This window comes from Mus musculus, chromosome 2 (genome assembly GCF_000001635.26).
Source record: "Mus musculus strain C57BL/6J chromosome 2, GRCm38.p6 C57BL/6J".
In the NCBI taxonomy this organism is placed as follows: Eukaryota; Metazoa; Chordata; class Mammalia; order Rodentia; family Muridae; genus Mus; species Mus musculus.
This window is the reverse complement of record NC_000068.7, coordinates 114570272-114586090: the sequence shown is the minus strand read 5'-3', so window position 1 is coordinate 114586090 and position 15819 is coordinate 114570272. Positions and strand designations below refer to the sequence as shown.

Genomic DNA, 15819 nt, shown 5'->3' with positions numbered 1-15819 from the left:
TATGTCACTCTCCTGACATTACCAGAGAGTACCCATACCTTATGTCACTCTCCTGATATTACCAGAGAGTACCTGCACCTTATGTCACTCTCCTGACATTACCAGAGAGCACCTGCACCTATGTCACTCTCCTGATATTACCAGAGAGCACCTGCACCTATGTCACTCTCCTGACATTACCAGAGAGTACCCGCACCTTATGTCACTCTCCTGATATTACCAAAGAGCACCTGCACCTATGTCACTCTCCTGATATTACCAGAGAGCACCTGCACCTATGTCACTCTCCTGACATTACCGGAGAGTACCTGCACCGATGTCACTCTCCTGATATTACCAGAGAGTACCTGCACCTATGTCACTCTCCTGACATTACCAGAGAGTACCCGCACCTATGTCACTTTCCTGATATTACCAGAGAATACCTGCACCTTATGTCACTCTCCTGATATTACCAGAGAGCACCTGCACCTATGTCACTCTCCTGATATTACCAGAGAGCACCTGCACCTTATGTCACTCTCCTGACATTACCAGAGAGTACCTGCACCTATGTCACTCTCCTGATATTACCAGAGAGCACCTGCACCTATGTCACTCTCCTGATATTACCAGAGAGTAACCTGCACCTTATGTCACTCTCCTGATATTACCAGAGAGTACCCGCACCTATGTCACTCTCCTGACATTACCAGAGAGTACCTGCACCTATGTCACTCTCCTGACATTACCAGAGAGCACCTGCACCTATGTCACTCTCCTGAGAGTACCAGAGAGTACCTGCACCTATGTCACTCTCCTGACATTACCAGAGAGTACCCGCACTTATGTCACTCTCCTGACATTACCAGAGAGTACCCGCACCTATGTCACTCTCCTGACATTACCAGAGATAGAGCACCTGCACCTATGTCACTCTCCTGACATTACCAGAGATAGAGTACCTGCACCTATGTCACTCTCCTGATATTACCAGAGAGTACCTGCACCTATGTCACTCTCCTGACATTACCAGAGAGCACCTGCACCTATGTCACTCTCCTGACATTACCAGAGAGCACCTGCACCTATGTCACTCTCCTGACATTACCAGAGAGTACCTGCACCTATGTCACTCTCCTGGGTAAAGATCAAAATGCAGCTGATGCTGTCAGGGGAGTGTTTGTGGCATTTGTACCATCACCAAATCAGCAATACTGAGGGAAATAATAAGATGGGCATTGTCTGGATAGAAAGCTTTTTATCAGAAATAGGATGTTTCCTTTGCTCCATACCTTATCTTTTTATTTTCTTAAGAGAGTTTGTAGAAATATGTTTTTTAAAAAAATTGATGAAGTGTAATTTGTAGGGTTTCCTTTTGCTTTTTCTATGAATTATGATTTATATTTAAATTTTAAGCCATAAATATTTATTTTTACTTTATGTTAATATGAGAGTTTTTTTTTTAATCAAGCTAATAGATTAAATATTAAACTGTAGATTTCAAAGGCTTCCTATTTCAAATGTCTCAAACATACTTACTGTGTATGTAGCAGGTTTGCAACCCCATAGGAAGAACAACAGTATCAACTAATCAGACCTCCCCAGAGCTCCCAGGGACTAAACCACCAACCAGAGAGTACACATGGAGCAACCCATGGCTCGAGCTGCATATGTAACACAGGGTGGCCTTGTCAGACATCAATAAAAGGAAAGGCCCTTGGTCCTGTGAAGATTTGATGTCCCAGTGTAGGGGAATGCCAGGACCAGGAAGGGGGAGTGGGTGGGTTGGTGAACAGGGGGTGGGGAAATGGGGTAAGGGGCTTTCAGAGGGGAAACCAGGAAAGGGGATAAAATTTGAAATGTAAATAAAGAAAATAACTGATACAAAAAATAAAATTTATTTATTTTTTTTAAAAAGCAACAACAACAAAAAAGATACTACATAGCATACTATGGGTTTTCATGACAGCTCTTTACTTAAGAACAACGTGAGTTTATAAGAACTTGAGAAGCCTTGCTATGTCTAGCTCAGTTTATTCAAGTTTTGTGTATTCACTTATGACTTGATGATTGCTTCGTTTACTTTATTTTATTTTTGTGATGATGGGGATTGAAAGTAGGACCTTGTACATGCAACCATCCCCACCAGCCTCCAAATTGAATTTCAAATATAAGTCATAATTTACTCTTGAGAGTCCTCCAGTCATAGGATTTCCTTAAACAATTTTCTATTACCAGTACTCTGTAAATGCTATTATTTTAAAAGTAGAATGCACAGAAATGTCAAAATGTCTTCAAATAATCATCTAATTTAGGCAGGACATTACTTTCCCTAATGTGGCTATAAACCTGGTATTTTGGATATGGCCAGTGTATACAATTTTTTAAATCCACGGTTAACTTTTCTTCGTTAACTCCCCCTCCCATATTTAGAATTTTATTTTCTTTTAAAATTAAGGTTTGTTTTTAATCAGTGTTCAATACTGATTTGTTTCGATCATTGCATGTCAAATTAAATTTGTCCTTAGTCCTTTAAAACTGTCATCTTAGTCCTTTTAGAAAGTAGCATATACGCCATTGACTTAATCTATTTTGTACTTCAAAGCAGAGTACTTGGGACTCAGTAAGTTATAAAGAAAGGAAAGCTCACTGGAGGGTAGCACACTGAATATCAATGTGCCAGCATCTAGTAAGGCTTGCCATTCTGTGTGGAATGAGAAAGAGTGAGACAGAGAAAGAAAAAGTCCAGGAAACTGCCTGCTTTTATACTATGCCCCCAGCAATGGCTTCCCAACACCTTTCAGTTAATTTTAGTTTGTTAAATAAAAACCATACCAACTGTTTAGGGAAATATATTTTGGAAGATATAGTAGATAAAATCCAATAGTAAGTATATTATTTAAATAAATAACCTCATTTTTCTTTGGCCTAATTTTGTGACTGTGTGTGTGTTCTAAAGGCCAGGAAGAGGGCATCAGATCCCTGTAACTGAAGTTAACTGAACTCCAGTCTGCTGCAAAAGCAGCAAGTGCCCTTAGTCACTAAGACATAGCTTCTGTCCCTTGGCTAATTTGAAAGGACAGACTTAATATTATTGTAGTCAAATTGAAATACTTTAGGTAGCTTTTTAAAGGAAATATTAAAATGTTTCTTCTAGTAATATTTGTAAAACTGACAAATCACTGTGCTTTTTATTTAGGCAATCTGTTAACATAAGCGTCCCTGTAAAATTGTGGTTTGTAAACAGACAGCCTATGACTATGACTATGAGGGACACAGGTGTCAAGGTTTTAATCATTAAAACCCATGTTGTGAGAGAGGACCAGAAAGCTGTGGAGTTTGCTAGAGACTGCCTAAGCTACTTCTTGACCAATCTGATTCTCATTCCATCCCCAAAGTCAGTTGTTAAGTTACTGTTTAATGAGCTCAACCATGTAGAAATCTTAGGGAAGTACTAACCTAGTGTATTAGTCAGGGTTCTCTAGAGTCACAGAACTTACGGATAGTCTCTAGATAGTAAAGGAATTTATTGATGACTTACAGTCGGCAGCCCAATTCCCAACAATTGTTCAGTCGCAGCTGTGAATGGAGGTCCAAGGATCTAGCAGTTACTCAGTCTCACACGGCAAGCAGGCGAAGGAGCAAGAGCAAGAGCTAGACTCCCTTCTTCCAATGTCCTTATATTGTCTCCAGCAGAAGGTGTAGCCCAGATTAAAGGTGTGTTCCTTAAACTCGGAGATTCAATCTTCTGGAATCCATAGCCACTATGGATCAAGATCTTCAAACCAAGATCCAGATAAGGATCTCCAAGCCTCCAGATAAGGGTCACTGGTGAGCCTTCCAATTCCGGATTGTAGTTCATTCCAAATATTGTCAAGTTGACAACCAGGAATAGCCACTACACCTAGCTTTAATCAAACTTAGTCCTGAATAAATCACTGTTTCCCAAAGTGCTGCCTACAAAGGAGACTGCTTAGACCACCTAAGAAAGGAACATCACCTTCTCTGCCTCTCAAAGGCCTCTTGCCTAAACACTGACTTGAGTGGGCTTGTGTTAATGCTGTCAGTGTGGTAAGGATCAACACTTTAACATTTAGTCATTCCATATTCACACATGGGAAGAAATGTGGATGTCCTTAGTTACCGTGAATACCTGGTATGTAGGAGCATGTGTTCAAGATTCTCTTCTGTGATTGGTCTGCTTACTGCAAGTTGCACTTCATGAAGAAGAACGAGAATCTTGTCACAGCTGAAGTGTTATCTGATCATAATAGAAGAGCAAAGTAAAGATGCCGGGGTATTAATTTGAAATTCTCTTTGTCAGAGGACTTAGGATTTCTGTTCTGCTTTATAAATGGATCGTTCATAGTTTCTGCCCATTATGTCTTTCAAAGATAATTTCCTATTCTTTTTCAGATTTAGTTAGTTCCTTGCACTGGAAACTGATATATCAGTTTATAAAATAGCTGTCTTTTATAGTTAAAGCAATCTTAATTAGGAATCTGAGAATGCTTTGAAAATTGTAATATTTTCTGAAAGTTTAAGGATCTTTCAGAACATGGAATTAGAGTAGGGCCTTTTCAACCCTCTTATGAAAACAGTCTGGACTTGGATAGCGTACATTGTTTTACTGGTAATACTGCAAATGATTCATTTCTCATTGTTACAGATTAAAACAATCTTAATTAACTTAGAGTATTGCTGTAGTTATTGTCTATCTAAGATATGAAAGAAAACTGATGGAGTTATATGTGGTTCATTTGTGGTACTAGGTAGAGCTTTGCAGATTCGTGACCTTAAATTCACATGGACCTTTCCAACAAACCACAGAGTACCAGGCTTCAGTGTGCCTAGTGTAAGCTACAGTGGTCTGAAGTGCTTTTTCAGGGAAATCTCACTGTGAAGACCCTTTTTAAGAATCCCTTGCTCTAAACCTGTTCTATAGTGAATTGTTTACATACCTGTGCTGTTTACATGTTTATATGTATATGGATAAATAGTCTTAGTCTTTCTCGACATTACAAATTTTCTTAAAAATGGAAAAGGTAATTTAGATGTTGAGCATAACATTCTTTTCAGACATTGCTTCATTGGTAGGCAGCTCAGTTTAGTTCTAGCCTTATCAGTAACCTTTGCACATAATGTGATATTGTCTGAATGTCTTACTTTGTTCAGCCTTCCCTGGCTCTGATGAAGCCTAAGGCTGCTGTTTCTTTGAGTTGCTGATAATTTTTTATCTGATTAACTGACACATTTAGTTGAAATCAGACACAGCCCTTAGGCTGGGCATGGATTTAATTTAAAAAGTATCAAAGGTTTACTCTGTGTGCTATTTAATCATCATGTTTATCAGGCAAAGAGAAATTACCGGAAGGACCATAGGGAGAGGGTTATCTTAAGGAGCAGTAGCTTGGGAAATTGATAATGGCTACAAGGTAATTTACTGCTAACTTTTACATTCATTAATATAACATTTCCCGCTAATAATTACAGTGTATGTAATATACTAATTAAATTGAAAGCATTATCACTAATTTTCTTTTTGCTGAACCCTAAGATAGCTGGATAAGAAGTGAGAATGTGAAATTGAAGAAAGCCTATGTAGTCACACCAATTTAGACAGTTGGATAGCTAGGCAGATAAAATATTTGGGGAGATGGAAAATGAAACACTACACATCTTTAGGAGAATTCATGTTAGGCTGTGACAAGGAAATGAGATTTCCAAATGAATGAAATCACTGTATACTATAGGTCTGTAAAATATTACACTGGTCTGACCTGTAACAGTCATACGTCTACCAGGAGCTGATGCGTCACTACCTTTGGTGAGGATAATGACACCACTCTAATGGATGAATATGCCTTCTTGATGGAGCACACAGAGGCTGCTCGGGGCCTTTGCAGTGCCCATAGTTATTATATGGCTTTTAACAATGCAACATAATTCATTTTCTACTTGAAAACCTCAAGCTACATAACAAAGCATAGTATCCAAATTAATATTTAAGAGAAAACCAATCTCCCTCAAAGACTTCATAATAAAATTGTAACAAATAATCTAAAAATGGGTGTATTTCAAGTTTTATAAAAATCAGACAATAAATGTTACACTTTGATGTATAGTTATATATAATTGTACATTTTAATCTAGCAGTAAGCCTCCAGGGTTTTCCCCTACTTCCATAATGATATGCATAGAGTGTAATAATATCTAAAATAATATAATCACTTTTTTTCTGTGTGAAAAATAAAACCCATAATTGAGAAATGTTATCTTCATGGATATAAGTATTAAGCTGCTTGCTAAATGCCTTTTACCATAAATCACAAAAGGAAATTCTCTTATTTTATTTATTGAAAGTCTCATGTCATACTAAAAATTCTTAGTATTAAGTTTAATATTTTCCATGGAGAGAAATATTCAATATTAGAATAATATATAGGGACAGATCCATAAACTCTTTATTTTGACTATACTGAAATCTGAACAAGTTACACATAATGGCTAGTCATTATCAAAAATATATATGTAGCAAGGATTCTGTTTCTACCAGGGGATCAGTCAAAACAATTTATTGCATTTATAAATTTTATAAAGGTTTCATAATTTAAATTACCTCTATATTTTAAAGCATTTAATTAAAAATTAGTAGGCTTTAATTTATACACATTTTTGTTTTATTCTATTTACTTTGTAGCCACACCCAGAAATATTTTCTTACTTTTACTATTATTCATTATTAGAGATTATATTTATATATTTTAATCCAGCTACTTGAGACTAGAAGCCATGACTTACAATTGCTTTTTAACATTCTTTATATCTTAATTTTCTTTGTGTCTGTCTTTTTGCACTTGTGGGTGAGTGCATGTGTGGCATATGTATATACATGCATATAAAAGTCTGAGGACAACCTGGGGTGTTATTCATCAGAATCCTCCCAATTCTTTTTGAAACAGGGTATCTTATCAACAAGGAACATCACGACATAGGCTAGGCTTCCTGCCCCTAGAGCTCCAGGAATCTGTCTTGGCTTCCCATTTAATCATTAGGAATTACACCAGGTTCTTTATGTTGGTTCTAGGGATGTAAGCTAAGATCTTCACACTTTCAGAGCAAGCAGTTTACTGAGTGAGCCATGGCCTAGCTTCCTGTTAAAACTGTTATTAATATGTACACTTACTTTTGCTCTGTCATTTTTAATCTCAATTGTTGGCTTTCTTATTCTGTTTATCCAGGCATTTCTTTGTTAATTTTTGGTTCTTCTAAAAATTCATGTACAGAAAGTAGTAATGGTGACATTTCGAATGTAACTAGCATATACAAAGTCCTTCAACACAGCACCAAAATTCAATTTCAGTAGTAATTACAGCAGAATGTCTGGTTTTCTATAATTAACAACACAATATTAAAGCTCCCCCCCCCAAAAAAAAGCCCTGCATAATTCAACTTAGTATGTTCACAATATCATTGAAGTCTCTTTATGTGTCATAGCCTGGTTAGCTGGTCATTTTAGTCAACACTTGGTCTTGAAAGAAGTTGAAAGAAGTCTCTTTATGTGGCATAGGTTGGTTAGATAGTCATTTTAGTCAACACTTGGTCTTGGAAAAAGTTGGAAAAATTCATCAAGAAATTGGGAAAAATAATTTTGATAGTTCAGGGGAGCTTAAGACACACAGCTTCTGTGGTAGTTTGAATGAATATAGCCCTATAAATTTACATTTTGGTACCTACTTGGTGGAACTGTTTGGGAAGGATTAGGAAGTGTGTCCTTGTTGGAGAATGTGTATCAGTGGGGATAGGTTTTGAGGTTTCAAAAAGCTAAACCATTTTAGTCTCTCTTTCTCTCTTTTTTTTGCCTCCTGCTTGTAGATAAAGATATAAGCCCTAATTAACTATTCCAGCATAATGTCTGCCTGCTTTCTACGAAGAACCCAACCATGATGGTCAGACTCCAAACCTCTGGAGCTGTAACCTTCAGGAAGCTCTTTCTAAGTTGCCTTGGTCATGATGTTTGTCACAATAGTAGAAAAGTAACAAATATTGTTTTCCAAACCATTTGACCCTGACATATTTCTGTATCTTCTCTATAACTGATATTGAAACAAGCACTAAAACCTATTTTAGTAAGTGTCTTGATCTCTGTACTTTATTAAACTCTTAATCCATATTGGTCTTCATTTCATATAATTTCACAAGGTTTATCACATTAGTGGATCTTAGAATTTGATGTCTAAAGGACTAAGTTCATCATATTAGAAGATACTGTTATAATCTGAAGTCAACACTTCTTGAGGAAGTGTTCTAGTGTATATTTCATATCCATTTTAAATTTCTTTCAAAAAAGATATGCTAGGTTTTGATATTTATGACTTGATTTTTACATCATTTTTAAGAATTGTTTACATTTATAATATGAATGTTTATGTTTATACATAATCCCAGGCCCCTCCCCACTAAATTCTCCTTGCTCTGTTATTAACACTACCCCTTCATGTCGCCTAGAGTCTAATTGCTCTCCCTTGAAAGACTCCCACCCATGGTCCTTGCCACTTTCCTGATTTCTAAAGTATAAAGATGGTTCAATTTAAACCTACATATCTAAGATTCGGCGTTGTCATCCACATATAAAAGAGAATCTTTCTCTGGATTATCTCATTCAGAATGATTATTTTCAGTTCCATAAGTTTTCCTACAAATTTCATTTTTAATAACTGATTAACATTCCATTGGGTACCACATTTTTATTGTCCATTCATACGTAATTTATCCTGATTATTGTTCTCCTTACTCTACTCCGTTTCTCCCCACCTATATTTTTAAAATGTTTCTCAACCACTGAATTTCTTCTTTTCAGAACTCTCTTGATTGGTTTCATCTCATATTATCTCAGTTACTTTTATACTGCAGTGATGAGACACTAATACCAAAACAGCTTATAAAAGAAATCATGTAAATTTGGGATTATAGTTTCAAAGTGAAACTCCAGGACTCTCTTTGTTGGGAACATGGCAGCTGCAGACAGACATGGTGCTGTAGCAATAGCTGAGAGCTTACATCTGATCCACAAGCATGAGGCAGAGAAAAAGAGAGCGCTAACTGAAAATGGCTTTTGCTTTTGAAATCTCAAGCTGAACTCTGGTGACACAATGTCTCCAACAAGGTGACATCACCAACTGGGGACTTAATTTCCTCAGTGTTTAGATTTTGTTGTTGTTGTTGTTTTGTTTGTTTGTTTGTTTGGTTGGTTGGTTTTGCTTTGGATTTTTAGCTCTTTTTGTATTCTAATCATTAACCCTCTGGATAATGATTATGTAGTAAACTCGTCTTCCCAGTCTCTCAAATGATGATGTCTTTTGCTCTTCACAAACTTGCTTAATTTTAAGAGACCCTGTTTATCAATTCTTGATCAAATGACTACACTACCTTGGGTCCCATTTAAAAATTCTTCTGTGCCTAGAAGTTCAACCATATTCCATATTTTTCCCTCCATCAGATTCAAGGTATCTAGTGTTAATATTGAAACTCTTGATCCATTTGAAGTTGAGTTTCTTGTAAGATGGGCAATAGGATTCCGTTTCATGATTTTTTTTTCTCTCTCTCTCTGCTTGCTGGCAGGTCCAGGCTAGAGGAGAGAGGTCCCAGCCCCGTCGGGGTCTCTCCAACGCCGAGCAGTGTCGATGGCCCAAAAGAAACATACCCTGGCCAGGAGTCTGTCAAAGCAGAAACTCAATCAACTTTATGGCATAAGCCCCTCGCTTATATAAGTTCGGAACATAGGGAGGGGAATTTTTGGTGGAATAAGTTGACATAGGAGGCTGAGAAGGGTGACTGAGTGTATGGAGTGACTGACAGGGCCAATTGCAAAGTTCTACATCAGCAAAGGCGTGCAAAGGCAGGGCCAAACAGGTCTTGCCGAGTCACCCCAACACAGAAGTGACTTAAGACAGGTCTCAAAACTTGAACCAGGCTTAGGCACTCCCACAAGGCTACAGAAACTTGAGCCAGGCTCGGGTTTGTCCTCAAGGTCCAAACCAAAGCCAAATAGGGCCCAATAGAAAGTAGATTTCTTTGTCATACAGATCATAATTCTTGTATCCCCTTCCTCAAATCCTCCCATATAGTCCCTACTTCCGTACTCACACAGTCCACATCCTTTCTCTCTTATTAAAATACAGACATCTAAAATAATAATAACAACAGTAAATAAAATAAGATGAAATTAAAACCAAACCAGAAAAGGACAAAACAAACAAATGATCCAAAGAAAAATCACCAGGGATCATCAGGGCTGGGCACTCATATATTCTCGTTTATTCATTCTTTCTTTCTCTCTCTCTCTCTCTCTCTCTCTCTCTCTCTCTCTCTCTCTCTCATATGCGCGCGCACACACACACATACACACACACACACACACACACACACACACAATTCATTTAAACAAATCATAATATTTAAACAAAATATATATAAGGTTAGAAACAATGCCCAGACAAATCGCTGTGAGATTTTAAAAAAAAAAAAAAAAAACTACTGAGTTGGTCATCTACTTCTGGGCTTGGGGCCTGCCTTTGAGTGTGATTTGTAGAACCATTGAGGCTGTTGGAGAAACCTAAAATTTCCTTGTGAATAGTTATCAATTGGAGATCGTTTCAGGGTTAGGGATGAGAGCTTGTTTCTGCTTACTCTCTCAGCAGTGGGACCTCATCCATCTTAGACCTGTGCCAGCCCTGTGCGTGATTCTACATATGGCTATATGGGTTTTCCAGCACTATTTCTTGAAGATGCTGTCTTTTCTTCACTATGTATTTCGGGCCTCTTTGTCAAAAACAAAACAAAATACAAAAACAAACAAAAAACAAAAACCTGCTGGCTGTAGGAGCATGGATCCTCAACCTTTTTCATTGACCAGCAAGTCTGTTCTTATGCCAAGACCATGCTGATTATTACTGTGATTCTCTACTATAACTCCAAGTCAAGAATTGTAATGGCTCTAGCAGTGTTTTATTGTTTAGGGTTGTACTGGCTGTCCTGAGTCTTCTGCATTTCCATATAGATTTTAAGGTTCTGTGTGTGTGCATGTGTCTGTGTGTGTAAAGTTACATTAGAGTTTTGATGGGAATTGTATAGAAAGGGAGTGGGTCCAGATAGGAGGGAAATAGGAGAGGACAGGAAGGAGTAGAGAGAGGGGGAAATGTAATCTGGATAGATTATGTCAGGAAAAACTCCATTTTTAATAAAAGGAAAAATATGAAGAAGATAAAACCAAAGTTTACATGTTTCAGTGTTCATTAACTCACCTTGAATTCATCATCACACTATATTTCAAGTACTGTGTTTCTCAGTATCACCATGCAGTCATTCCAGCATCACTTCAGGGAAACTGCGTCATCTTCAAAGAAATGTTCAAAATGCCTGGGTCTTACCTCAGTCAGAGTAACTCATAAAGGGAATTAAAACTGTTGGTGAGACTGCACACAAAAGGGACTCCTTATACCCTGTAGGTAGGGTTTGAAACTCCTACAGCCACTATGGAGGTTACATAGGTGGTTCCTCAACGCATTTATAATAAACTACCTTAACCTGTCAACAAAAAAATGCCTTGGCCTCAAAGAGGAAAAACACCTACAGCTCTACCCTTCTTTTCAGTCAGATAACGTAGAGTTTGAGTTGAACTCACAAAGAAGATGGGGAAGCAAAAGTAAAATAATGCATTGTTGGGTTTAAATGGAAGGAACTGACAAATCATTTTCATCTTCTGTAACTTCTTATCATTTAATTTTCAGCCATAACAACATTTTCCCTTATTTAATTGTGAAATCTCACGAAAGGGGATGGTAATGCTGCAAATTAATGATCTAATATTCTGTCTTGAGATCAGTGTTTAATGGGACAAGCCAGATGGTGATCGCTTTCCATTTTAGAATGTTGCTATTGATCGTGCAAAAAAGTAACAATAATTTTTAACTTAATAAATATATTAGTGATCTTATATTCTAAGTGCCACATACAGACGTATTTCATTTAAATGGTATGTTTCTCTAGTTACCTTTATTTGTCTAGATTAAATGAAGAATTAGCAGTTTAAAGAAAAAGTATATGGTACTTACCTAGCCATATTAATATCTAGTTTAGTTATGCAGGGTGCAGAACATCATTGACATTCATAATGGTTTCTTGCTCAATAATGCTATGCTGCCAGAAGGCCAAATATTGCCACTTAGAGGCTAATGCAAGAGTATGTCTTTGAGGAATGATTCATATTTAAAATGTTAGAATGCCTTTTTGATGAAAAACATTTTAAATTCAGCAGATCATTTTTTTTCTCAACAGGCAAGAACTCATTAACAGAGCAATACTGGTAATAGGCATTTCTCAAAAAAAAAAATCTCTGATAAATGCAAGATGCATATCTTCTCATCAGTAGAATAAATAGGCCTCATTTTCATTTATAAAAAAAGTACAGCTTGTTTCCAATCTGGGGGTTTCATGAGCCAAATATTCAACACTGAGAGAAGTGAATAATATTAATGAATAAAATCTTAACTTGGTTCTAGTTTTCTACCTTTAAACCTGCCTAGAACCTCAGCATAAGATTATCACTACTTCTGTATGACCGCCTGCCTTCATCATTGTCTTTTCTGACTAGAGCTTTGTGTATGAATAAGGACACACAGCATTAGCTACATATCACAGAACAACTTCTAGCCTTGAGTGTAAATCTTCTTGGTGCACTATTTGTAAGAATATTTAACAATCTTTGAGGACTAGGTCATAAACTCAAATGAATACATCCATGTTTATATTTCTCTCCATGCTTAAAATAGCATGGCAGAGTCTATCATTTGCTTAATATGGAAGGCTTAGCAGCAGCTACCAATGAAGTCTAACAATTGTTCCTGTTCAGATTTGTTAGCAGATTAGTTATTTATACTTTTACAGTCTGCGTTTAAAAAATTCTGTGGGGTCGTGTGTGTGTGTGTGTGTGTGTGTGTGTGTGTGTGTGTGTGTGTGTGTGTGAAGGAAGACAGTTAAACAGTAGACAATTCTAAATGCCTAGATTTGGAGAACATGCCTGTAATCCCAGTACCTTGGAGATGGAGGAGCAGGAGGAGGGCAAGAACAGCCTGAGATGCATGGCCCCTTGCACAAGGCACCAGAATTAGATAAATAAGTAGTTCGTGATGTCACTCTCCATCAGTATTTCCCTTCTGTATAGTTCACTGGGCTCTACTTAGACATGTCACAGTATATTAGAGTCTCCTATATTTATCACCACAAAATTTTAATTTCCCAAGGATACCCACTGTGTTGTTTTTAAGTGATTTTTTTAAAATATAATATAGGACATACTAGAACTTTTTAAATTGGTATTTGGTAAACAATGAATAATTTTGCTTCCCAATTGCCAGGACATAAATGTGTGTTGTGTGTGCGTGTGCAGTGTGTGTGTGTGTGTGTGTGTGTGTGTGTGTGTGCGCGCGCGCGTGCGTGCGTGCGTGCGTGCATGCATTTTGAGTAATTTCCCCACTGATTAGGAAAACAATAATATGATGTTTGAGGAAGTATAAAATTTGAAATAAAAACAGCAAAAACAAAATGCTCCTATTGGGGAATAATTATTATTTATTTCTTATGATCTATTTCTGTTTCTTTTTCTGTGGCTATAGATTTTTTAATGCATGCATTTTTATTTGATGTATATTTCCTTCAGCTAATTTTCTATCATAAATAGTTTCATGTCTTTATATCCTTGAAAAATATGTTTTCCATGACTGTTTTATTTTTCTCTTCATAATATTCTATGATTCATTCAACTATTTCTATTATTTGGGATTTTAGAATTTTCCAGGTTTTGTTCAAATTATAGGTATAATATAAATTTGATGGCTATCCTCACCTGTAACTTGTTTATAGTTACTTTGACAGACTATAATTTCTTATACAATGTTTGTGAGCCCAGGATGATATACACTGTGAAGTTATCCTTCAGAAAGCATGTATAGCAACTAATTTAGTATGGCTATCTGCAGTTATGCTCTTCCCATATCCTCATCCACTATGAATGTTATTACATTTTAAAACATAAATATTCATTTTATAAATTTATCTAGTTTTAACCTGTATTTATTTATTATTGAGTCTTGACATCATTTGTATGTATTCTCTTAAAAATTGCATATTGTTATAATTTTGTCATTTTTCCTACTATGCCTCACTGACTTAAAACAAAGATTTTCATTGCTGTCATATATGTTACAAAGTATTATTTTCTTAGTTGTGTTTTATGTGGTAGTGAGAGTACAGAAACACTGTAAAATTTCATGGTCAACTTTGTTAAAGTATAGACATTTACTGAGTTATGCTTTATGTAGACTTTTCTAGAACAAAAGCCACAGTAAGACTTTTTCAGAGAACTGCAGACGAACATGTAAGAGGCAGATCTTAAAAAGGTGGTGTTTAGTTTCTGGTCCTATTAAAAAGAAAGTGGTCTGGGATGCAAAGTGGTGACACGCAGAAGACCAGGTGGAAAAGTCAGAGATGGTCTTAGGTGCTCCAGCAGGGGTCAGCGGGGCGAAGCAGGATGCAGTGTACACTGCTGAGGTCACAAAGATGGGCACCTGTATCAAGAATTACTAGTCATGCCCAGCTGAAAGCCTTAGGGACTACAGTATGAACCCACTGGGCAAGATGTGCTTACTGATAGAGCAGCAGACTGTACGCCTTACAAACAAACAAGTGCTCTTTGATTGCCATTGAGTCTGGTCCATAAGAAAAAAATCATTTCTTGTCCTATTGACCCAATTAAAAACTCATGGCAGATGAGATCATAGATGTGTGATGCAAAAAGAGCAACATGGGAGAAGGGGACAAGAGGAATGTAATAATCAGAAGCAGGGGGATGTGAAATGCACAATGCAGTGATGATCTCACAGCAGCTACAGCTGTCACCAGCAGGCTTGCACAAAACTGCATGCATCAACAGTCAAGTTTAGAATGAGGAGAGGCCCATGGTTTTGTCTTCATTGTTGATTTATCATATCTTGGGCTTTTTATTCTCAGATAAGAGCAGTTGTGGGTTAGAGAACAGAGCCTGGTTGGGCGTGGTGGCACAGGCCTTTAATCCCAGCACTTGGGAGACAGAGGCAGTTGGATCTCTGAGTTCGAGGCCAGCCTCGTCTACAAAGTGAGTTCCAGGACAGCCAGGGCTACACAGAGAAACCCTGTCTAGAAAAACAGAGAGGGAGGGAGGGAGAGAGGGAGGGAGGGAGGGAGGGAGGGAGGGAGGGAGGGAGGGAGAGAGAGAGAGAGAGAGAGAGAGAGAGAGAGAGAGAGAGAGAGAGAGAGAGAGAGAGAACAGAGCCTGGTCACCGTTTTCACCAGATCATAGTCACTGAGAGATTTTTCTCCCTTAAGCTCTGTTGCCCCTAGTGTAAAGAACACTCAGAATGTGTAAGGATCCAGCAGAACTTGTCATTATCCCTAGAATTTTCGAGAGTCTGTTGTAAAAAATTTGTTACAACTAGGCTGTGAAGTGGAGTGTGCAGAATTCTAGAACACTGTGGAGAAATGACAATGAGCAATAGAGTTTACACCCAGGAAGCTAGATTCTTCCAGTCCAGTCGAGTTAAAACTTTTGAGGTATGTGGGGACAAGAGAGAAAAAAAAAACGCTGTTCTTGGCAGCCGCAAGTAGTCTCAGCAGTGTCTTAAGTAGCACTGATGGCAACTGAAATGGTGCAAGAGGGAAACGCTGACTCAGGATGCAGTAAGTGCGAGGCACTCTATTTCCCAAATTATTGGAACTTTCACAATGACAGGCAAAACAGGGATT

At 37.5% G+C, this 15819-nt stretch overlaps 1 protein-coding gene across 5 annotated transcripts in view; it reads left to right on the top strand.

Moving 5' to 3' along the window:
• The window catches only part of Dph6 (diphthamine biosynthesis 6), a 138631-nt gene that overhangs the window by 68956 nt on the left and 53856 nt on the right, over positions 1 to 15819 (top strand). Inside the window, exon 4 of one of the 5 annotated variants that reach the window (XM_006500019.4) lies at positions 9604 to 10510. The exons of the other annotated variants lie outside the window; for them this stretch is intronic. Coding sequence (XP_006500082.1) covers positions 9604 to 9735 — 132 coding nt within the window. The 3' untranslated portion in view covers positions 9736 to 10510. Of the gene's footprint in view, positions 1 to 9603; positions 10511 to 15819 lie in introns of those variants that run through there. 5 annotated transcript variants of the gene reach the window in all.